The sequence below is a fragment of the Orcinus orca genome, chromosome 10 (assembly GCF_937001465.1).
Source record: "Orcinus orca chromosome 10, mOrcOrc1.1, whole genome shotgun sequence".
Taxonomy (NCBI): domain Eukaryota; kingdom Metazoa; phylum Chordata; class Mammalia; order Artiodactyla; family Delphinidae; genus Orcinus; species Orcinus orca.
The window spans coordinates 46,801,927-46,828,016 of record NC_064568.1 but is presented as its reverse complement, the minus strand read 5'-3'; the positions used below and the strand labels follow the sequence as shown (position 1 = coordinate 46,828,016).

The 26,090-nt window shown below is 37.8% G+C and overlaps 1 protein-coding gene across 8 annotated transcripts in view; it reads right to left on the bottom strand.

Moving 5' to 3' along the window:
• TCAIM (T cell activation inhibitor, mitochondrial) overlaps nucleotides 1-26,090 on the bottom strand; it is a 43,732-nt gene that overhangs the window by 14,977 nt on the left and 2,665 nt on the right. For 6 of the 8 annotated variants that reach the window (XR_007469885.1, XR_004475748.2, XM_033402078.2 and 3 more), the window contains exons 2-9: nucleotides 22,546-22,618; nucleotides 21,131-21,266; nucleotides 18,241-18,394; nucleotides 15,059-15,311; nucleotides 7,724-7,846; nucleotides 5,311-5,408; nucleotides 4,928-5,019; nucleotides 309-541 (exon numbers count right to left, since the gene is read on the bottom strand). Coding sequence is in view for 6 of the 8 variants with exons in the window: in XM_033402078.2 (XP_033257969.1) it covers nucleotides 309-541; nucleotides 4,928-5,019; nucleotides 5,311-5,408; nucleotides 7,724-7,846; nucleotides 15,059-15,311; nucleotides 18,241-18,394; nucleotides 21,131-21,266; nucleotides 22,546-22,618 (1,162 nt within the window). In the remaining 2 variants the exon portion in view is untranslated. Of the gene's footprint in view, nucleotides 1-308; nucleotides 542-4,927; nucleotides 5,020-5,310; nucleotides 5,409-7,723; nucleotides 7,847-15,058; nucleotides 15,312-18,240; nucleotides 18,395-21,130; nucleotides 21,267-22,545; nucleotides 22,619-26,090 lie in introns of those variants that run through there. The other 2 variants (XM_033402080.2, XM_049693649.1) reach the window with 2 other exon arrangements.

The window sequence follows — 26,090 nt, the reverse complement described above, 5'->3', positions numbered from 1 at the left end:
TTTAAGTACCAAGCACGGTGCCTGATATGCACACTGTTGATTTCACATTAGTTTAACCCTATAAAGTTTTCTACAGGACTGATTTGCCCTGTAAGTGGCAATATATTTACAGAATGTTCTAGGGACTCAATCTTTCAATCCTCTCATGTTGGCTTTTCTCAAGTTTAAAAGAGTGTTGCCAACAGAGGTGGTGACATTCCTTTCTTTAATTCCTAAGAATCACACATGGAAATACAAAACAATTTCATGCATAGACACACACAGCCCATCTGACTGAATGAATAAAAGTAATTGTTTTAGATACTTGCCTGTTAAGGATCATTTGCAAACCACGCAAACTTCGAGGGTGAAAAGGTATTCGACTTTTCAAGAGTCTATTATAGAACACGTCGAGAAGAGAGTAATATTCTTCAAGTGTCAACACTGGCTGTAATTCTTCGATATAAACAACTTGGATGCCACCTAGAAGATAGCTTATTTGGTCCTCCAGAAGCATCAGCCTCCTCTGCAGGTCAAAATAACTCGGTAATCTTTCAAAAAGCTACAGTATTTAAAAAAAAAATGGAAGAAATATTTAGTTCTATGGTACTTTAATAGTCTAAGTTTAGGACTCCAATAAATGGTATTGAGGAATTCTAACAAGAAAATTATTTTCCTAGAAGGAAAGTTCAAGTAAGCAATAAGAAAAAAGCTATGGAGTGCTGGAAATATTAATATTCAAAATAAACCACTGTAAATCTTAGGAACTTTTAGGTAGGAATTGAAGAGATTGAAGAAGAAAAGAAATATGTTCCAAATAAAAATAAGTGTTAAGTACTAACATTTAAATATTCAGGTAAGAATCTCAACTTAGGTTAGAAAGATTAAATGGTATAATAAAGAAGGGTTTTAGAAATAAAGTCTACATATTTCAATTCCAAGTCTATTCTTTCAGAATTTCTATTCTATTAGAAAGTCTATTCCTTCAGAATTTCCCTTAATTCAACTAAATTCAATTATGGAGCACCTATCATGTACTTAAGTACTAAACTGGGTCCTTGGAATATAGAGATTATAAGAATTTGTGTCCCTGTTTGCCAGGGCTCATGGTCAGGGTGCAGGGAAACAAAACAAGAATCAGAATTCAGCGTACCTAGTGCCGCATCAGGGTGAAGGGACTGGAGGGTCAAGCAAAGGTTTCTAAAGACGTCTAATGTAATCAATATGAAGAGATAAAGAGGATTTAGAGAAGGTTAGACACATTGCTAATTATTAAAGAAATGCAAGTCCAAACTACAATGAGGTACCACCTCACATTGGTCATAATGGCCATCATCAAAGTCTACAAATACCAAATGCTGCAGAGCATGTGGAGAAAAGGGAACCCTCTTACACTGTTGGTGGGAATGTAAGTTGCTGCAGCCACTATGGAGAACAGTATGGCGGTTCCTTAAAAAACTAAAAATAGAGTTGCTATATGATCCAGAAATCCTACTCCTGGGCATATATCCAGACAAAACTATAATTTGAAAAGATACATGCACCCCAATATTCATAGCGGCACTATTCGCAATAGCCAGGACATGGAAACAACCTAAATGTCTATTGACGGATGGATAAAGAAGATGTGGTCCATATATACAATGGAATATTACTCAGCCATAGAAAAGAATGAAACAGTGCTATCTGCAGCAACATGGATGAACCTAGAGATGACCAAACTAAGCGAAGTCAGTCAGACAGAGAAAGACAAATACCATATGATATCACATATATGTGGTATCTAAAATATGACAGAAATGAACTTATCTACGAAGCAGAAACAGACTCACAGACATAGAAAACAAACTTATGGTTACCAAAGGGGGAAGGAGGTGGGGGAGGAATAAATTAGGAGTTTGGGATTAGCAGATACAAACTACTATATATAAAATAGATATACAAGGTCCTCTTGTATAGCACAGGGAACTATATTCAATATCCTGTAATAAACCATAATGGAAAAGAATATAAAAAAGAATATGTATATGTATGTATAACTGAATTACTTTGCTGTATACCAGAAATTAATACAACATTGTAAATCAACTATATTTCAATGAAAAAAAAAAAAGGAATAGAGAAGGTTGGCTGCATGTGGGAAAGTTTCAGGGGAAGAAAAAAGCATGTGCAAACCTGGAAGCACCAATAGGGACAAAGCAGGTTCAAAAACAAGGAGTTTGGGCTTCCCTGGTGGCGCAGTGGTTGAGGGTCCGCCTGCCGATGCAGGGGACACGGCTTCGTGCCCCGGTCCGGGAGGATCCCACATGCCGCGGAGCGGCTTGGCCCGTGGGCCATGGCTGCTGGGCCTGCGCGTCCGGAGCCTGTGCTCCGCGGCGGGAGAGACCACAGCAGTGAGAGGCCCGCATACCGCAAAAAAAAAAAAAAAAACAAGGAGTTTGGTGTGGCTGGAGGGTGGCACACGTGGCCTAAGTGGAAGGAGGCGAGGCTGAAGAGGCAGGTGGCGCTGGGTTGGGGAAGGACCTGTGTCCTACATTACGGACTCAGATTTTATGCAGAAAGTTGCAGTTATATTAGAGGAGTTGAAAGGCATCAAAAACTCTGCTATAATAAAAGCAATAGCAGTATAAAAATTCCACAAAGTATTTCTAATATACTTCTAACACTTTTTGAAAAACAATTTAACTACCTACTTTTCAACTTTTTTCTCAACGAGTTATTCATGTGTAAATGGTAGCTACGTTTTAAACACCTTTAATTTTGAGATAACTTTAGATTCACACGTCTTTCACCCAGTTTCTCCAATGGTGACATCTTGCGAAACTATATACAATCACAACCAGGAAACGGACATGGCTACAGTCCACTAACCTTGTTCAGATTTCATCAGTCTTACTTGCACTCGTGTGGATTTAATCATATGCAGATTTATCACACGTAGAGATTCATGTGACACGACCACAGTCAAGACATAGAAGAGTTCCATCACAAGGATCCCCTCTGCTGCACTTCCATAGCCACAGACACCTCTGCTCTCCCACCCCCTGACCCCTGCAACCACTAATCTGTTCTTTCTATAATCTTATTATTTGAAGAATGTTATATAAATGGAATCATACAGCATGTATTCTTGTGAGATTGACTTTTTTCACTTTGTACAATGCCCTTGAGAGCCACCCAAGCTGTTGCCTGTATCAGCAGTTCATTCCTTCCTACCACCGAGTGGAGTTCTGTTGCATCGATATGCCAAGGTTTGCGTCACCATTCAAATACTGGAGGGTATTAGGGTTCTTCCTAGTTTTTTGCTGTCACGAACATTTGTGTACAGTTTTGTTTCTCTAGTATAAATGTCCAAGAGGGCAGCTGCCAAACCCCATGATAAACACGTGTTTACTATAAGAAACTGCCACACGCTTTGCCAGGGTGCCTGTGCCATTTTACATGCTCAACAGGAATGCATGAGTGATCCAGTTTTTCTGCATCCTCGCCAGCATTTGGTGGTATCATTATTTTTCAGTTTAGCCATTCTGACAGGTGTGCAGTGACATCTCATTGCATTTCCCGATGGTTTTTCATGTGCTTATTCGGCACCTGTATGTCCTTTTCTGTGACATATCTATTCACGTTCTTTGCCCATTTTCTAATTGTTTATTTTTTTACTGTTGAGCTTTGAGTGTCCTTTATATATCTAGATACAAGGACTTTGTCAGGTAGGTGGTTTGCCAATATTTTCTACCAGATATTTGATTTGAACAGATATTTCACCAAAGAAGATATACGGATGGCAAAAGAGCACATGAAAAGATGCTCACCACCATTCATCATTAGAGAAATGCAAATTAAACCCACAATGAGATAGAACCACACACCTCTTAGAGTGGCTAAAATTAAAAAGATGACCATAGCAAGTGTTGGCAGTTTTTTTTTTTTTTTGCGTTACGCAGGCCTCTCACAGTTGTGGCCTCTTCCGTTGCGCAGCACAGGCTCGCACAGGCTCAGCGGCCATGGCTCACGGGCCCAGCCGCTCCGCGGCATGTGGGATCTTCCCGGACCGGGGCACGAACCCGTGTCCCTTGCATTGGCAGGCGGAGTCTCAACCACTGCGCCACCAGGGAAGCCCAAGTGTTGGCAGTTTCTTAAAAAGTTAAAATACCCTAACATATCTGGCCATTCCACTTTTAGGTATTTATCCAAGAGAAAAGGAAATATATGTCCATATAAACTTTGTAGATAAATGTTCATAGCAGCTTTATTTCTAGTAGCCAAAAGCTGACATAACCCAACATCCATCCATAAGTGAATGGATAAACAAACTGGTATATCCATATGATGGAATACTACGTGGAAATAAAAAGGAATAAATACACACAATAGCATGGATGAATCTGAAATTATGCTAAATGAAAGAAATCAGATCCTAATCCCAACATACTCTGATTCCACTTATATAAAACTCTAGAAATACAAACTAATCTATAGTGACAGAAAGCAGACCAGTGGTTGCTGGGGTAGGGGGTGGTAGATGGAAGAGAGGGTTTACAAGGGACATGAGCATTCTTTTGTGGGTGATGGATGTGTTCACTATCCTGATTATGGTAATGGTTTCATGGGTATTTACATATGTCACATCTCATCAAATTATACCCACTAAATATGTACAGTTTATTGTAAGTCAATTATACCACAGTAAATCTGCTGAAAACAAAACAAACAAAACAACAGAATGAAGGCCTTTAGCCTATGCTTCAGAAAAGACTATAAAATTTCCAGATAAAAACGGACTTAAAAATCAGTCCTCTAACAATTTAAACTACAAAATATTAAGCATCTGATCTGCAAACAGATGATTCAAATTTTTTTTAGTTTACTGACATATTAGCATAGTTTGAAACAAAAGTATGTCGATAACAAATTAGAGATTTTTTTTTGCTTTTAAGCTTTTTCTTACTTTTGTCCAGTGATGATGGACATCCATTGTTCCCAGCATCACATGGCCCACTGCACTCATCCCGGACCGGTCTGTAAATATTATTGTACATCCTGATGATAAAGCACAAACCTTTGGTCACTGTCCAGAGAGGCTTCATTCTTTCAGCACTGTGCAAATAATTACGTAAATTTCATGTATCAACTCAGGATTAAATTCGGTAGAAGCTTAAAGCCTAATTTTATGTCACTGTTTAAGTCAAAGGAACAGATTTTAAAATTCAGCTGATATAAAGTCACATCTATCAATACAAAGACTTTTAACACTTAGCTTTCCTCTAGAATTTACAGATGTGTAGAGCCGTTAAGGGATATGGATTTCGGAAGTGAATGGACATTGTTTACCTTTTGCATTTTTAAGGCTTTCCAAGTTCTGCTGGGCTAAGCGGCCTAAACTGTGCAGCTGACTGCAGCGGTGGGCGATGCCCCAGCTCCTCTGCCACCTGGTCCAACAGAGCACACAGCCCATTAACACCCGTGTCCCCCCAGAGGGAGGCACACACTCGCCCCCACTGCTTGACTCCCGTGAAAGCCGAGGAGTTGCTTTCTCAAGGAGACACACAACATGTTTCCAAACTAACTCATTTTTCAAGAAGCAGCCGAATGGGAAATGAATCGTTTACCAGAGGGTAAAAATCTTAGCACTATATTCAGCCAAAGACTTAAAACAAGCAAATACACTGCGTTGTTTCTCTTAAAATAAGAGGGTGAAATGGGGAAAACTTTGACAAAGATCTTTTTCTTCTTTATGTTGTTTAATGACAGTGTTGTCTTAGATTTAAGTTCCAACTAGGAATTGCAGTTTGGTTTATCAGAATTTTTTTTTATCATATTCTAGAGAAAATGATTTTTACGACATCGTGTAATCTGCTCATTTTATAGATGAACATTATTACACCTCAGTGACAAAATGGAACTTGATATTCACATGATGTCACAGAGGCACTTCTGTGTATGTGTAAAGAGCATCGGTATTAAGTGGTATCAGAAAACCAACCTTCGAATTCTAATTCTGTGATTTACTAGCTCTGTGACCTTCAACAAACTGCCTCTAGTCTCCCTAAGGTTTCTCTTCATGCTTGCCCAGTGGGGACACTTCTTACAGCACAGGTAGTGTAAATCATAGGGGATGAACATGTGAAGGAGTAAGGCGCTCAACAGGCTTTCAGAAAACTTAGGTTCCTTCGTCATGCTAACACCAATTCTGATGAATGTCATTTCTGATAAAGTGAAATCGGCTTTCAAAATTATTCCTTTAACACACAATGTCATCAGTCACAATGCTTCCTTTCGTTGGAGACTTGGTTAATTTCCCAGTAAGCCGAGACACTCACGTCCATGGTCCTTAAATGTTTTGGTCTCGGGACCCCTTTGCACTCCTAAAAACTGAGAACCTCGAAGAGCTTTTGTTTATATGGGTTATAGCTATTGATATTTACCATAGCTGAGAAATCTCTCCATTACATTGTAAAATAATGTTTATTTCTCTTTATGTTTAAGAAATCCTTTCATTTTCCTGATCCATTCTGCCTTCTCACATCTCTTAAAATTTATTTAGAAAAAGTTATTTTCATGCATATTAATTTGTTTTTTTATATACCTGTAAGAAGGATCTTATTATTTTGTTTTTAGTTAGTGAAGTCTATGTTACTAGATTATGGAATTGGAAGGGCCCCCTCTAATCACAGCTTGGATGTGATGAAAAGACAGCAGTTATCAGCACAAACCCAAACATGCCACACAGTCCAGGTGTAAACACTTTCCTCTGAAATTTGAATCATCTTGGACAACTATGATTTGAATACATAAGAATAGAACATATAAGTACTATCTGTATTCTGCAAGCCCAGGAAAAAGGTGCTGTTATGATATCCAAATGGTCATTTGGTTCAATTTAAGTAAAAAGTCCTGATAATGATGGCTGAAAACAACAAAACAGGCTACAGCAAAGAGTAACAGAAGTTTAAGCTCCAGACCAGATGACAATACCTCAGGGTTCTTGTAATGCAGAGTCCCATGACTGAATCACACCACCCCCTCCTTAGGGTTGTAACAGCTGTTAAATCTATTTTTATAATAGATAAAGATTCAGCATGTATCTTTATACAACTGTGATTTCTAAGTTTATGAAAACATTTAAAAAGTCACGTTATAGTGACTACAGGTAATAATACTGTATTGCATTTTGAAAGTTGCTTAAAGAGTAGATCTTAAAAGTTCTCATCACAAGAAAAAAATTGTTTTGTAACTATGTATGGTGACAGATGTCAACTAGACTTATTGTGGTGGTCATTTTGCAATGTATACAAATAATGAATTATCATGTAAAACACTTGGAACTAATATAATGTTATATGTCAGTTATACCTCAATTAAAAAAAAAGTCATGCTATATAACACAGAATAAAAGAATACAACATTTATTTTTTATCTCCCTTCCTCTTTTTAAACTTAAGTACCAGTCTTACATGATTGGGAAATAATTATTTTTTATACATTATGGGCATAGGAAAAGTATATTTTTCACAAGCCCATTATGTTAAAAAAAAACTATTATGCTAAAAATATCAGTATCTAAACTTTACTTCACTATTTTAAGCAAGAAATTCATATTGATTTTCTTACATAAACATTTGATTACTTTCATAAAAAGATAACTGAATATTTAGTGAACACAATAATTAAAGATGCAAATATTTAACTGTTAGAAACCTTTACCAAAGGTAATCTCTAAATTAGGTTTTCTCTTCTTCATTACCTGATATCTGAGAGCTGCAATTGATGGGACAGTTCATCTTTTAAACGATCTAGTTCTTTTCTAAGTGGCAAACTATTCTTCAGCTTTTTAACAGCACTTTTCCCATTATTATCTAACCAGGATCTAGAAAGAAAAAAAACAGAGATATACACTTTGCAATACTAACTATAATGCAGACATTTCTACTATTGAACGACGTGTTCATTGACTTAAAGCAGCCCCAGTGTTAAATCGAGTTTGCCATCAAACGTTTGCCAAATTATAAGTACTGCTGCGAAGTCTATTCTTTTAGAGTAAATACTTCTAAAATAGGTTTCTTGGAAAACTGCCAGCATCTGTTAAATCATATTCTACTTATGACAACTTCCTTTGTCTATCAAAAAAATTTAATTTAAATTACACCAAGCCTGTTGCTAGATTTCCAAAGATGGGATGATTTTTAAAGAATTAAAGATACTTCAAACCTCACTTATGTTTATTGCACTCTTAGGCAGGCTATACTAGACCGTCACTTACATCAGTCATCTACAGGCGACCCTTTTCCTACGGGAGCAAATGAGCAGATGATGTTCTAGTGCAGCCAGACGGTGAAAAAGTCAATTCAGAAGACGCACCTAATGGTACTGGTAACATTCAAAAGGCAGTATTTCCTGATGAAGGGACTTGCGAAGGGAACTCTGTGGATTCTAACTGGGTAGATCCAGTCTCTTCCTTTGCTTTCGTCTTGGTTGTTAGCACCCTGAGCCTCCCTGCTCACCCCCTCAGCGCTCTGTCCAAGTGCTCCCACTGGTCAGACCTCACCAGTCTCGGTGTCTCCGTCCACATGCTCCTGTCGGGTGGGTCTGTTTGCCCCTCAGTTCCTTTCCACCCAACCAAATGCCCAGCTCTAGTCTCACCTCTCTCCACCTTTATTTTTTTCCCCCGTCAACTACATCATAGGCTCAGCAGAAAGATGTTCTTTTAATTCTGCATTTCTTAGAACGTTTACTTCAGTGAAGTCTTAAAAGAGAAAATAAACATCAAATTCGGCGTAAGGATTAGAAGGGGAGAGCTTTCAGAAAAGAGCTGAGGGCAGCCTGGGTGGCCTCGTACCGAGCAGCATGGCCCCTTGGGAGGTTATCACTTCCTCGGTGTTATAATGGTCATGGCACAAGGGATGCTGGCTGTCGCTCAGAGCCTCTAGTCTCCTAGGGGAGTCTGGACAAACGAGAGGCCTGGGTGGTGCCTAGGAGGCTGAATGTCTGCTGCAGGAGTAGGCAGGGCAGAATGGCAAGGTGACTTGGGGATCAGAGGAACATTTTGGGTCCAAGATGTAGTGGTGGAGTGGGCCCTGGGTACAGCCGTGCAAGAGAAAGCTCCAGGGGGTTAGGGGAAAAATGGTCTAAAGCACGCCATCCCCAGGCCACCTGACACCCCCTGTGGGACACCTGTCAGTGACTGATGGTCAGGTGTTAGGATAACTCTGCAGAAGGGCTCATATGTCCATCTCAGAAGTGCTTGCCAAATAAACCTTTTGAAGGTTCCTTATTAAGTCACTTTAAAGGTTTGAGATGTTGTGATCTAAAACATTTAAAAAATAATCAAGTTCAGGGAATTCCCTGGTGGTCCATTGGTTAGGACTCCCGCTTCCACTGCAGGGGACACTGGGTCCTATCCCTGGTCGGGGAACAACCATCTGGCACACTGCACAGCGCGGCCGCAAAATAATAGTAATCAAATTGAAACTTTCAGAACCAATCAAATCATTATGCGTGCATCAAATATTTATCCTGAAAGCCGAACAGTGTGTTGTGTTGGGAATCTAAGGAAGATACATCTAGTAAGGAACAGAGAGAGAAGCAACTGGAAGAGAATATATGAGCTTCTAGGAGAACAGAGGAAGAATTAACTAATTCTGCCTGGAAGGTTCTAACCTGAGAGATGGACCAGATTTTTCCAGGCAGATTAGTGAAAGGGAAGGGCATGCCAACCACGCCAGTGCACAGGGAAGTATAAGATGAACCAACGTGCCCAGATCACACGATGCCTAGAGGGAGGGTGGTGTGAGATGAGACTGGAGAGGCACATATGTGTGTGTGTGTGAGATTATAAAAGGTCTTGCACATTGGGGTAAGGAATTGGGATCTTTTCCTCTAACTAAAGATGTTCCACTTTGTTTTTTTGGCCATGAGGAGGAGCTTGCAGGGATCTTAGTTCTGGAACAGGGATTGAACCTGTGCCCCCTGCAGTGGAAGCTCGGAGCCCTAACCACTGGACCACCAGGGAATTCCCTATATTCCACATTTTTTTGACTCACTAAATGTGTGCAGTCATTAATAATTCTTCCTACTCCCTCTTTAAGAATACTGGTAGTGATTTTATTTCTGCTTTCTGTGTGAGAAATAAGAAAATAATATCTTACTTTATATCACGATTATTAGCTATTACAATTTTTCAACCTTTTCGTCATTTATTAAGTCATACGTGTTAATCAATTTACTTTAAATTATGTAATAGAAAGGATGCTTTTTGCCAAATGAATTACCAAATGGCATACTATGTTGGGTTTGGGGACCAACTGTCTTAAACTGTAGAATGAAATATAATCTTACGCTTATATATTCATGACATTGTTGGAATTCTTACATTTAGTGTATAAAATTTAACTGATCTAGTTTAACCATTTTTGTGTTTTGTGTCTAAACACGGAGATAAAAATGAAGGTTCTACACATGGCATTTTCTTTCTATCTATGTAGATATTAGATCTATCTATAGATATAAAGACAAAGATACATGTATCCTAGCTCTGGCCACTGAGAAGTTCAGTAGCAATTGAGACATGCACCACCCAGATCTTGGTTTCTAAAAATCATTCCCTCCTAAAAAGAACCAGAGCTTCTTGGCAAAATGGTTCAATCAAACACTGGGCCAGGGAAAGTCCAGATGAGCCTGGAACACCTTGGTGAACCAGGAAGTAAGAGAATTCTCAAAGAATGATGGGGACATAGGAGCCGGCTTGAAGGGATGATAAGGTTAGAAAATTGCCATTTGGCAACCATCATCATAATATGTGATTCAGGCAAAAATCATCAATGAGCACTAGAGCTAAGGGGTAAAACTTCAGTGTTAAAAGGATATTTACACAGCCCTAAGTATCTGCTCAAAAGAAACTAACTGAAGGGAAAAATAGTTCCTTTACTGGGGAAAAAACTGGGAGACACCACCTTAATCAAATGATCCAAGTTAATATCACTAGTAATGGGATAATCAACATCATATGCCTCCTATATAACATTGAAAACAACACACTTCACTTTCTGGGTATTCCTGCCAAATATGAATAACCTGACTCTAATTATGAGAAATACCAGATAAACTCAAAACACTCAAACTGAAGGACATTCTACTAAATAACAGCAAGGCAACGGAAGACAAGAAAACACTGAGGAACCATTCCCGATTAAAGGAGGTTACAGAGACTAAAGTTATGACTTATAATTTGAAAAACAATGACTTAGCCTATAAATAAGGAGAAGACTGAATAAGTGTATTATATGAGTTAAAGCATGATTATAGCATTTCCAAATATCCTACAGAAATAATTCCAATATTGTAATTGTCCAATGTGGCATTTTGTGGACACTAAGAGGATTCAGAGCTTAGACAATGCAAGTGAAATAAAACTTTGTGTGCAAACTTCAAATAGAAAAAATGGAAGTCTGACACTTACTAATATCTCAGTAGTTAACAGAATAGCATTTCAATGGTCTTTCTATAGTTCAATGACATGTTTTTTTCAGTGGGATAGACATTACATATGGGATCATTCTGTTTAGATACAAATGGATCCTGTTGTCTCCTTGCAAACACAAATTCTATAAATGCAATATATTTTAGTTATAAAATTATTTGATAAAATTATTTGATAATTTGAAATTATTTGATAATTATTTGATATAAAATTATTTGATAATCAAATTCTATAAATGCAATATATTTTAGTTATAAAATTATTTGATAATACTAAAAGCTACAACACAAAGTAGCATTTTCTAATTTTTTTTTAGGCTGGCATATTCTTTTTATTATAGTATATAATTAGAAAACCTTACATATTAAACATTTCATTATAGTGTTTTTATCACTATAAAGTGATTTTACAGTAAGATAAAGCACAATTTGCTGAGAAATTCAAAATTACACAGCATGTCCTAAAGTGTACATTGAAATGTTGACTGCCAGATATAAGAAGAAAATAGATTAAATGGAGCTTTTATGACCTGATAATTCTTCTATGTTGTGTTTTTAAAAACTCAACTAATTTATTTTCATAATTTCTGTGATTTATTTCAGCCTGCATGTCTCTGCGGAAACATAAGGAAAATTATTTGAAAGTTTACACTAAATAGAACTGTTATATTTTCTCTTTTTAACATTACATTCTGAAATATTAGAAATAACATGCTTTCAAGATTAATTTTTTTTTTTTTTTTTTTTTGCGGTACGCGGGCCTCTCTCTGCTATGGTCTCTCCCGCTGTGGAGCACAGGCTCCGGACGCGCAGGCTCAGCGGCCACAGCCCGCGGGCCCAGCCGCTCCGCGGCACGCGGGACCCTCCCGGACCAGGGCACGAACCCGCGTCCCCTGCATTGGCAGGCAGACTCTCAACAACTGCGCCACCAGGGAAGCCCCAAGATTAAATTTTGATCAGGTGAATGCAATTTGTAAACCAGGTGAAGATCAGCTGGATGTAACTTGCAGAATTATTTTTATGCTCCCTCTGAACTGTGTAATTCAGCATGTGCTCCTTATGCGTCCTCTCCTATAACTACATAAATAATAAAGATGAGGTAAACAATACAAGAATGAAAATAAAAACAAACCGTATATGGCCAAAATGACCATGGTGGTGAATAAGTTTTGTCTCAGTTACAGCCCCTAAATCTCCTGACTATGGGACAGTCATTCCATTCATATGGTTTGAAACCTGTCAAATGGTTCAACAATTTTATAATTATTTGCAAAATAATAACAAATTAAAAAAATTAGGACTTCTCTGGCGGTCCGGTGGTTAAGACTCCACACTTCCAAAGCAGGGGGCTTGGGTTCGATCCCTGGTTGGGGAACTAAGATTCCACGTCCCACGTGGCGTGGCCAAATAAAAAATTAATAACTGAAACAAGAAACTGATACAAACACCACTCTGGCTTTGACGACATAAGCTCCTGGAATCCTTACTGGGAAAAACTAACATAAAACAAAACCTTGAACAAACCCTCATCAGGGTTCCTGCAAACTGGGCAACATCCATATTTGGGAAAAGGTCAAGATTGGAAAGGGGTGCTGGGCCTGTGTGAACACACTGGACCAGGGAGACCAGGTTAGGTTATGGAAATAAGAGATATGAAATCTTCCAAATTCATACAGCTGTCATAACCGGGGCATCGGCCCTCTAAGGCATGCTGGTAAAGGCAACAGATTTTTTTTTGCGGCATTTAGTCAATACTGTAATTTACCCAAAGGGCCCAAAGAGCAGGATGTATTCCTTTTCTTGCCTTTTTCAGTGTAGAGCTGTCCTCTCCTATCCTACCCAGCCTGGACCCTCTGCTCTAAAATTATACCTAATAAGCTAAACTCAAACTTTATGAGGTGTGATGATCTGTCACTAACATATCAATGTTCAAGAAATATAACCCAAGAACCTCCGATACAAGCATCAAAAACTAAACAAAACAGAAATCTCTAACCGGTCGATTTTAGAAGAGAAGCTTCGAGTAGGAAGATTTAAGGTGATACCAGTCAACTCTCAATATTCTCTAGCCCAAGAAAAATATATGGAAGTAAAAGATATGAAACAGCATTACACCAAGAACCAGCCACAACCCTATTCCAGCTCTTCTGTAAGAAACTCTAAATACTGTCTGTTTCATTTAGGATAATTCAATATTAATTTTAAATCACAGTTTTAAAGCGAATGCAAGATCTCTCTTATAAACAGGGCTAAAACACGTAATGCTTTATTGTTGTTAATTTCATTTGTCAAAGCTAAGAAAACAAAGGTTCTATCTGGCTATGAATGGATTTACTTCATTGTTTGACAAGATACATAGCTATCGACAACTGAATTTGGATAATAATATCAATAAATTAGACAGTTATATTTCTACTGATTTCAATTTCTAAAACAGTGGTCTATTTAATTTATGTTGCTATCTTCCTTAAGAGTAGACAAATCAAAATGACATGTTTTGAGCTTGTGCTGGTAACTGTCAACATGAGAGCTTGAATTTAAAACAAAGTATCCCTCTGGAGGAAATGAAGAATTCATAGTAACACAACTCATGTACACTCAGAAAATTTCCTTAACACAATGTATCTCTTGCTAAAAACAGCAGATACTTTAAGTCAACAGTAATGAAACTAACAGAGGCACTGTTTTAAAAAAAAATGGTCCTCTACATTCATTGCTGAGTCACTTCTACTGCTACCATCTGTATTAAGCTACTTTACATTTCCATATTAAACCTTGAGTTCTCCACACCCAGCCTCCAGCACTTCACATTCACACTTTTCCAACAATTCTTTAATTCAGTGAAATAAAAATGCTGGTTGGGTTTTATGAATCTACGAAGCAGATTAGTAGAAAGATGATTAAAACATGTTCCCTACTCTTAAAAATGCATTATCTAGTAACATGTAATATAATATAATGTAAGAGTGTCTACTTTTATTAAAAACTGAAGAATTTTATTGGATGAACTACATACAAATAAGGAAATTATAAATACTCAGCTTGGACAAGGAACCAATGGAATAGCACTTATCTAGGTGAATTGGCTTGTCCCAGTTCCAGTCCGTTTTCATTGTTCGCCAGCTGACTAACTCTGAGTTCTGGGTCCTTGGGACAATCTTTTCATGATGGCTACAAATCTAGCTCCAGACCAAAATTGTACCCTATGAAACACTCAACTGAACCACAGACTAATTGCTGAATTTCTTTAATATGTTATTCTAAAGCCTCTTGACTTAAGGTCCAACAACTCTCATTGTTGCTTTTATGCCCTGACTTATCCAATCCCACTTTTTTTCTATACCAAAAGGTAGGTCAGACATTCCGAAGGTTTTGTTCATCTGGACACACTGTGAGATCGTTAGAGCAATGGGTATAAGCATAAGTTTCATGGGCTGGATCCCAGTGCGTGCAAGGCTGAGACCCTCTCTTCTAGCTCATGTTTTTGGGGGTTTCCTTTTGGCTGCATTGGGTATTTGTTGCTGCATGCGGGCTTTTGTCTAGTCGAGGCGAGTGGGGGCTACTAACTACAAATAAGTTCAGTTAAATAAAAACTCTTACGTACGTTAGGGTTGTTTCCATTCTCCAGACTTGCTCGAGGTCTTCATCAGGGTCCTTGAATCCAGTAAAGGAGTAGTAAGACTTGTCCCATTTGATGGGCCTGTCAGATATCCTTGTGGCCTCTTTGAGAGGCTGGGAGTGCACATTAGTATTCAAGCTTTGGATATGTTCAATAGATAAACTGCAGGAGTTGAGAATATATAACACTGTGCTTAGCAGATCTCTGGTGTGCAAAGTAAATTTGACTGCTCGAAATCCTAGAGAATATAATTCCCCCAAACAGTTAATACAGATGATTATTTGCTTTACTTGAAAAACATTGCTTTTCATACAACATTTATAGAATCAAAATCTTTAAAACACTCCATTACTCATTAAAATTTATCCTATTGGAAAATCATCTGTAAATGGAAAACTACATCCCTTCTCCAAAACTGTACCACACTACCTCCATCTTCATGAAGTCCTCTGTCAGCTCCTGTTTCTAGTTTGGCGCCAGTGACCAAACCCACTCAGCCCAAGAAGAGGATTGAGAATATTTTCAGTGCTGTTCATAAATTTGGTCTCTACAGTCTAAGGGATGGAAAAGCTCTCCTATGAGCAAGTGTCCACCAGAGAGGGTGTCCAGCACTAAAGAGAAGGGGGAGGGTGGAGGTAGGGGGAGGGTGGGGCAGGCTGCCCTGCGACAGTGGTTCAAGGAGGGGGGCCAATCCAGTCTCAGGGGTCACAGAAACCCATCTCAAATTTTCTCTACGGTTGAAAGAGACTGTCCTCATACTCCCCCATCCAACTAGCTAGGGACACAGTATTTTCAGAAGTGACTCAAAGTTCCCTAATTTTTTAAAAGTTAGCACTTCACAATCTGACTTTAATGCAAGTAGTCCCTGGGCTCAGGGTAGTAATCTAACTTACGTCAACAGTAGGAAATCTACTGGTTCCCCTGCACCTTTATTGGGTATTAAACATGGCGCTAGTTGAATTTACATAACTTTTCAATGAACACTCTCACCAGTGCCATTATTATCTCTCTTTTCAAATGTGAAGAAGCGGAGGTTCAAGGAGGTTAAGAAGCGTGAAGTGAGGGCTGAAATCTGAGCTGCCAGCAAGCCAAGCATTTTCCCCATTATAACATGCTGACTCTTTTTTTGGAAAAATTTTTAAAATTAGTTTTGAAAATTATACAAGTGTTATATAAGTACATTCTTCTTGTAAAATTATATATACAAAGTAAAAGTCTCCTGTTGACAGGCACACAACCTCACACTTTCACTAGATGTAACCCTATTAACATTTAGGTACACAAGCATTGAGACCTGCACTGCCTAATACGGTAGCTACCAGCCATATGTGGCTATTTATTGGTAAAATTAAATCGATTGAAATTAAATAAAATTTAAAATTCAGTTCCTGGTTATACTAGCGCCACTTCAAGTGGTCAGTAGCCACATGGGGCTAGTGCCAGCTGTACCAGACAGCACTCATACAGAACAGTTACCTCTCCGCAGAAAGTTCTCTTGGACAGCACTGCTCTAGACCTTTTCTATGTGCTTTGTGTGTATGTTATATATGACATATACGCTTTTGTGTCTGCATGAACACACACCCACAGTGTGAATTGTTCCTTTTTAATACATAAACTGCACCATTCTGGATCTATTACTTTGAACTTGCTTTTGTTATTTAACCTTGGTGACTCTTCCTTTATCTGTATGTATACATCATTCTCTTTCTTTTTAGTAGCTCTATACTAATCCACATAATCAATGTAGCACAATTTATTTAACACTGCCAAAACTGATGACTATAAAAGTTCTTTTTAATTTTTCACCATTCCACAGAAGGCCGAAATGTGTTTTCTTATCTTTGCCACGGATGAAAGTCATTGCAATATAAATCATTCACAGAGATACCTACTATGCCTGCCACATAGGTTTACAAAATGTAGAACATGCAAACTAAGAAAGATTTTTTCGTTGAATCATTGATGGTAAAGTGAGAAATACTGGTAGGAAAATTGTTCTAGTCAGTGAAAGAGGAAAGGAAAATGCAAATTCCTGCATCTGAGGTTAGGAAAAAATAGTTTATCCTCAGAAGAGGTAAGTCAAGGAATAAATCTCAGTTTCTCTCTTAATTTATCAATTCCATTAATTGTTTAATCCAAGGTAAGGGCTGCTATATAGTGTGGAATGCCTGTACCAGATTGGATATATCCTTTATTGGAAAATATTACCTAATTAATTTAGTTTGCATTTGATTACTGAGGCTAAACGTTTTTGTATCTTATTGGCTATATATGTGTATTATTTACTGAACTGCCGAGACATTGTGTTTGCCCATTTTTGCAACCAGGCTGCTCTGTTTTCTTTTTGACTCCTAAGAACTACTTATATACTAACATTATCTTTTTGTCACTTATGCTGTATGTTTTCTCCCATTTTTAATTTATTTTTTTATAATCTATTTTCATTTAATAAATGGTTCAAAGTTAACCATTAACTGAAAGTGGAGGATTTTTCTCTTTACTCAGCCAGAGCTGACGACAGCTATTTGTTTTAGCATTTGTTCACAGAAAGCTCTTAGTAAATCTTTAAACTGTTTTAAAGTTCATTCTAAAAATAAAGTTATTTCCTCAAGGATCATGAAAAGCATGGACAGACCCACATTCATCCTTAGTTTAAAGGATCACTGGATCATGGCTAAAGCAGTGACAAAGGATAAAACAGAAGGCTGTACAGGAAGACTGATCAGATTTTAGAAACAGCATGAGGCTGGAGTAAAAGGGCTCAAGACCCCTATTCTGTCTCCATGGTCCTGGGACATTACTAAGTTACAATTGGGCAAATACTACCTTCCTCACAGGGTACTTTGGGGACTAAATTAGGGAATGTAAGCTATATTTTTTAAAGATATAAATTGTTATATAGACATTTAATACTTAAAACAGCACTGAAATAGGAAGGGGACAAATAGGAACACTTCAGTTTTCTAGTCAGAAAAGTTTAAACATAAAAAATGGCTCATCAAACACATGCAACCAGGAACAGAATCTAACTCCAGGAAAACATGCAATTAAATGATATTATTTTCTATGACAAGGCTTCAACCCGAAGGTCTTCTAGCAACGTTAGACAGATTTGACACATCACACCAAGCCTGCAAGGGACACACGAGAAATAAGAAACGTACCGGAAGTGCTGAAGTGTTCCTGGCCATCAGAGGAGTTCTGGTCTGTTTCTCTTACATAAAACATAAGCTGGGTTGGTTTCAAAGACTTGAAGCCTGGTTTCTGGAGGTTTTCTAAGTAGGCACTTAATCTCTTAAGAGAATTTTCATTGACTTCCTGGAAAACAATATTAAGAGGCATTTATACACAAAATAGAACAAGGAAACGTCAGAAATTATATCCCGACCTTTTAAACACATTATTGAGTATATTAAAGAATTTAGTATTAAAAAATGGTGGGATTTCATAGCTCCTCAGTACAGGATAAAATTGGATCCACCCCTTACAACATGGAACTCCATAGGGATGAGATGTGTAAAAAAAAAAAAATGTGGCCACATAAGTACTAGAAGAAAACATGGCTGAGTTTCTTTATAACTTAGATGTGGAAAAAGCCTAACTATGGCTGAATATCCCAGGTAATGAATGATTGATAAATCCAGTTACATAAAAAAATTTAAAAACTTAATATAGCACAGGGAACTATATTCAATATCCTGTGATGAACCATAATGGAAAAGAATATAAATACATATATATGTACAACAATCACTGTGCTGTACAGCAGAAATTAACACATTGTAAATCAACTATACTTCCATTAAAAAAAAAACTTAAGAAAAGAACACATAAAAAAACAAAAAAAACCCACACACACACAGTCTACAGACAAAAACCGAGTAGAAGAAAATATGTGCAAGTTCTTTCTTTTCTTTTTCTTTTTTGGCCGCCCTGTGCAGCTTGCGGGATCTTACTTCCCCGACCAGGGATTGAACCCAGGCCCACCGCAGTGAAAGCACCAAGTCCTAACCACTGGACCACCAGGGAATTCCCCAATTTGCAAGTTATTTCATAGCAAAGAGCTAATTTCTCTCTATATAATGGGCTCTTAAAATGCCCTTTCAGAGATTGGTTGAATTATGGTATCTTCATTCAATGGAGTGCTACACAACCAAAAGGAAAAAAAAGGGAAAGAATATGACACAGACGGTATTTAGGAATGTACACAGAGTGATCTCTAGGATGTACTGTTAAGTGAAAAAAGAAATGTCTTTTAGTGAAGGAACAGTTCCAAGAAATGGCATAAATAATAACTGTGCTTCTTATCCCTATAGGTCTCTTCTCAGAAACACAGTGTGATCTGAAATTAGGAACAGTTTGTTTGTTTTTGTTTGTTGAATTTAGTACAATATACCGCTCTCAGCTATATTGTGTTGGGGGTTTGATGATTCACTAGAAGGATTTACAGAACTCAGAAAAGCTGTTATACTCACAGTTATAGTTTATAACAGCAAAAGGATACAGATTAACATCAGCAAAGGGAAAAGGCATGTAAGGTGGAGTCCCGTAGGGACCAAGCGCAAGGTTCCAGTTGTTCTCTCCCAGGGGAGTTGTACAGACAGTGCTTAAGCCCCCAGCAAGGATATGTGACAACACATGAGAAGTGCTGCCAACCAAGGAAGCTCATCCAAGCCTTGGGGGCCAGGGCTTTTACTGGGGCACTACATGCCCACATGACTGACCATAGCTATTCAGTCTCCAGCCTCCCCAGAGGGCCTCAGACATGAGAAAACAGGCATTCACCGTAAAATACATTGTTAGCATAAACTATCTGGTGTGGCCCAAGGCCCCGGCACACAAAAACATTCTTATCAGGCCAGGATATCCCAGGGGCTCAGAGCTCATCTCCCAGGAGGCAGTGAAGGGCCAGCACTGAAGCCTGGCATTTCTTTGCAACAAAGCAACCCAAGCCTGCTGAGTTCACCTTTTATAGCACACAGAAGTTTTAGTAAAAAAAAAAAGGTACACTTGTAGAGGAGGGAAACCAGTCACCTAGTACTAAGCTTAATTTTTCCTCACACGTTGGATTTAAAAACTTTACATTATTAAACATTAAATTAAATTGTGTTAATTTATGACATCCCCAATAATTTGTATTAAATTATTACATCTCCAAGGTAGTATTTTTCTGTTGATTCAATTTACTAATTACTTAAAAAGGATATGACTTCGAATAGCCTATATATATATATATATATATATATATACCAACTATCATAAACAGAATATTTTCCTAAAGCAAAGAAGCAAAACTGATTTATTTTCCATGGCAAGTAGAAAAAAGCAATACAGGAAATTCCCTGGCGGTCCAGTGGTTAGGACTCCTCGCTTAGTTGGGGAACTAAGATCGTGCAAGCCGCAAGGCATGCCCCCCCACCCCCAAAAAAGGGGGAGAAGCAACACAATAATGTTCTAATTTTCAAGAGTTTTAAATTCCTTTTCATGTTAAACCAGGTGTCAATGTTAAGGAAGATAAAAGGAACCAATGAAATTATTCCAAAGCATCTGGCTTTGTAATATATTATCTAACATTAAAAAATAGTGACCTTCCTAACTAAGTTCATCATGAGTTTGTATTCCTTGAGAAGACATTAACTGATGATATAGGGAAGTGGACCAGCAGCATGCAACATAAGGAAAAACTATTTGGGCACTGAAAAACCCTCCTTGCATCAACCTTAAAAAAAAGGACTGATTAGGGTATCAGAGCCCTTAAATTTTCCTTCAAACCCTCAATTTTACTTTCAAACCTGGTACAGAAAATATGATTACTAATACTCTAAGGAGTTTACATGATATCTTTATTGCCTGCATAAAACATGACAGCTTTCATTTAGAAAAAACAATAGTTTTAGTTTCAATTTTCAGTATCTATAGTTCAAAGCACTGATTATTCCACCGTGACAAAACAACCCCAATTTATAGAACTCTCTGTATTATACTGTAGCAAAGGTAAATAAACTAAACAAAAACATAGACTAAATGTTAAAAAGTAAAAAAATAATTGTTTACCCTTTCCCTGGGGTGCTGTCCAAAGAAATCTGGATGTACAGCAAAATAGAATGGCCTCAAGGCATTGACTGCTTCAGCTCCCGATAAAGCTCTTGAGTAGAGAAACCAGTATGGAAATATCTTTCCTGGACATAACCTTTTTAAAAGATATGGATTTATTATTCACCAGAGCACTGACATGGACACAAATCCCCCGTGTATAAAGTGACAGTAGCATTAAGATTATTGTGTATGGAAAATACCGTAGAAATAAGACAGAAACCAAAGTGTAAAATTTTGTGGGTTTTTGAAATCTACAAAAGTTTTGAAAGCAGTGAGTCCCACATGATTTCTTTTTCTTTTTTTAAAATTTACTTTTTTGGGGCTGCACTGGGTCTTAGTTGTGGCACGCGGGATCTTTTGTTGTGGTGCACAGGCTCCAGAGTACACAGGCTCAGTAGTTGCGGTGCGCAGGCCCTAGAGCGCATGTGGGCTTCAGTAGTTGCGGCGCATGGGCTCAGTAGTTGCGGCATGTGGGCTTAGTTGCTCCGTGGCATGTGGGATCTTCCCGGACCAGGGATTGAACCCGTGTCCCCTGCATTGGCAGGTGGATTCTTAACCACTCTGCCACCAGGGAAGTCCCAAGACATTCCTTTTAACAATGATTATTTACTAAGACATTCATGTACATAATAGTTAATTAAAAGTACTAATTATTGCCAAATATGTTTTAGAAATCTAAAACTTCACATGTCATTTTTATGGAACAGATCCAATTTTATTTTGGTTATATACTTTGAGCCAAATAAACACTTTATTTATCTCTTTTGACTTGGCTACCAAGAAGCCAGAATGAAATTTGATGTTTGAATAATTGTCTCATCAGTTCTATTTTTTTAACAAATGATCTTTCTCTAGAGGGTATCTGGTCTCCATTTTGATTACCCTATATATGCCTATTACTGTGCCAATTAAATTTTACTGAACTCCTTAAATCCTTTCTTGAAGTAGATAGGGTTTAGACTATCTACTCTTTACTACATAAATAACAAATATGATAGTCAAATGACCTTACTATACAATTTAAATGTAACGTGGTTTTCTATATGACGGCAATAGACTTGAGGGCAACATGGTAATAAGAACTGTGCTAAGGACAAACTTTATCTTTTTTTCCTCTTAAACTTTTCACACTGAACTATTTTGAAAGATGGTATTCTTTTCACCTTCTACTCTGAATGGACTCTTGGGAGAATGGACCTGGATGTTCACATGAATTTTCTGTTTCTTTTTTTATTCCTGCCCTCCACCATATTATCCACAAAATAGTTAGAATTTGATAAATTATAATAAATTGAAATTAGCTAAACACCTAACAGATTCCACACCCCTCCACCCCAACAAATACTAATAACAGATGGAACCACAAAGCTTACCTCCTCACAGGTCTCAGGTGGCAAAACATTTCTGAATATATATGTAGGTCAACTTCCAGGCATCCATTAATCACTTAAAAAGTTAAGCAGATACCAGTAATGAACAAGTGGAATTTGAAATTAAAAACACATTACCATTTACATTAGCACCCCCCAAAATGAAATACTTAGTTATAAATCTGACAAAATATGTACAAGATCTGTATGAGGAAAACTGTAAAACTCTGATGAAAGAAATCAAAGAAGAATTAAATAAATGGAGAGATATTCCATGTTCATGGATAGGAAGACTTGATATTGTCAAGATGTCAATTCTTTCCAACTTGATCTACAGAGTCAATGCAATCCCAATCAAAATCCCAGTAAGTTATTTTATGGAAATCAACAAACTCATTCTAAAGTTTATATGTAGAGGCAAAAGACTCAGAATAGCCAACTCAATACCGAAGAAGAATAAAGTTGGAGGACTGACACTACTGGACTTCAAGACTTACTGTAAAGTTACAGTAATCAAGACAGTGTAGTACTGGTGAAAGAACAGACAAATAGATCAATGGGACAGAATAGAGAGCCCAGAAATAGACCTACAAAAATATAGCCAACTTATCTTTGACAAGGAGCAAAGGCAATACTATGGAGCAACAATAATCTTTTCAACAAATGGTACAGGAACAACTGGACACCTACATGCAAAAATATTAATCTAGTCACAGACCTTACACCCTTCATAAAAGTTAACTCAAAATGGATCAAAGACCTAAATGTAAAACAAAAATACTATAAAATTCCTAGAAGAGTACCTAGGAGAAAACCTAGATGACCTAAAGTATGTCAGTGACTTTTTAGATACAACACCAGACACATGATCCATGAAGGAAAAGAATTGATATACTGAATTTCATTAAAATTAAAAATTTTGCTCTGCAAAAGACAATGTAGAGAGAACAAGAGGACAAGCCACAGACTGGGAGAAAATATTTGTAAAAGATACACATATCTGACAAAGGACTGCTATCCAAAATATACAAAAAACATTTAAAACTCAACAATAAGAAAATGGACAACCTGATTAAAAAAATGGGCCAAACACCTGAACAGACAGCTCCTGCAAGAAGATATACAGATGGCGAATAAGCATATGAAAATACACTCCACATCATAGGTCATCAGGGAAATGCAAATTAAAACTATGAGATACTGCAACACACCTATTAGAATGGCCAAACCCAAAACACCAACAACACCAAATGCTGGTGAGGATGTGGAGCAACAGGAACTCTCGTTCATTGCTAGTGGGAATGCAAAATGATACAGCCACTTTGGAAGACAGTTTGGAGCTTTCTTACAAAACTAAACATACTCTTACCATATGATCCAGCAACTACCCTCCTTAGTATTTACCCAAATGAACTGAAAACTTGTCTACACACAAAGCTGCACACGGATGTTTATTGTGGCTTTATTCTTAATTGCCAAAACTTGGAAGCAACCAAGATATCCTTCAGTAGGTGAGTGGATAAACTGTAGTACATCCGGCCAATTGAATATTATTCATTGCCAAAAAGAAATGAGCTATCAAGCCATGAAGAGACATTGAGGAAATTTAAATGCATATTACTCAGCAAAAGAAGCCAATCTGGAAAGATTATATACTGTATGATTCCAGCTCTACGACATTCTGGAAAAGGCAAAACTATGGTGATAGTAAAAAGATCAGTGGTTGCCAGGGGTTGGAGGAGAGGGAGGGATGGCTAGGTGGAGCACAGAGGATTTTTAGGACAGTGAAACTCTCTGTATAATAATACTACAATGGTAGGTACATGTCATTATACATTTGTCCAAACCCGTGGAATGTACAACACCAAGAGTGAACCCTAATGTAAACTATGGACTTTGGGCAAGAATGAAGTGTCGATTTAAGTTCATCGATTGTAACAAATGTACAACTGCAGAGGCTGTGTGTGGGGAGGGGGTATGTGGGAACTCGTACTTTGGTCAGTTTTGCTGTGAACCTAAAACTGCTCTAAAAAATAAAGCTTATTTTTTTTTTAAAAGGTTAAGCAGATAAAAGGGGGAACATGATTTGAATCACATGGACTTTTCCAATAATTTAGAGCTTCAGCAAGAATTTCAACTATACTATAGTCTCCATGTCAACTGACCAAGTGATTTTAAAAATTCTATGAGCAACCTGTCTTGAAATGCCATATTATTCACATGATAATCACCACGTAAAAAATCCTTTCTTCCCCCGGCTTATGAAGCTCTGAGCCTGTGGAAGAGTGTATTTGCTCAAAACAAGCCACCACGTGGCTCAAGTCCTATTCTGTCAAATCTTAAGAATTAAAAAGTTTAAAAAATTTTTTCATAATGCAGTTAATATACCTGAACCAAGGTAATGAAGCAAAACTGCCATTAACAGGATAATAGAAAGATGTATTTAAAAGACAAATCAAGAATTACCTATTTAAAAAGTGCATTTGCAAACAACAGTGGGTGCTTCCATTCATTTTCTGGTTGGCTGGTGTGGCAAGACCCTCTTGGATACAGAATGTGTTTATAGGTATTCATTTAAATGTTTAAAAACGTGATTTTTATTTAACCCTTCACCTTGCTATTTTGTTTGAGACCAATACGGATACCAGAAATACTCCTACCATTTGGAAAATTTCTGAGATTAAATGGAGATGCAATGAGGAAGAACGAACCATTTTGACTAAAGTTTCAGTGCTGCCCAGGACCGACTGAATTCTCACTAAACGTCATTATGAAGTAACTGAACAATCTCGACTTAGTAAGACAGAACAGGTACAAGCCTCCAAGCTTGCAAAGAAGAGACCAGAAGAATATACATATCCAATCCAGCACTGGCTTTCTTTAGGTGGTAGGATAGGAAGCCCTTTACTTTTTTTTATTTCCTAGTTTATTTACAATGAGCACGCGAAGTATGCTCTTAAAAAAAAAAAAAAAAAAAAAAAAATCAGGGCTTCCCTGGTGGCGCAGTGGTTGGGAGTCCGCCTGCCGATGCAGGGGACACGGGTTCGTGCCCCGGTCCAGGAAGATCCCACATGCCGCGGAGTGGCTGGGCCCGTGAGCCATGGCCGCTGGGCCTGCGCGTCCGGAGCCTGTGCTCCGCAACGGGAGAGGCCACAACAGTGAGAGGCCCGCATACCGCAAAAAAAAAAAAAAAAAACAATCCTTCTAGCATACAAAATTAAACAATGAAAAGGAATACAGCAGAAATACGTGTTGTTCATTCAGTATTTAAGACAGGCCCCTGGCCCTGGGAAATCTGTCCAGTGACAGCCCTGGACTGCGATTCCAATCTAGCTCAAGAAGAAAAGAGCCCCTCATCTTCACACACAATGACATTTCATTTTTAATATTAGTAAGAAAATTTATGCCACTTAACTGCAAAGATGCTAATAAATGAGCTAAAACTTGGGTAAGAAACGAGGAATAATACTCGAGGGGCATATGATCAACCAAGAATATGAATGGGCAAGAGATGAAAATAATATGCAGCCAAGTTCTAACCATCATCC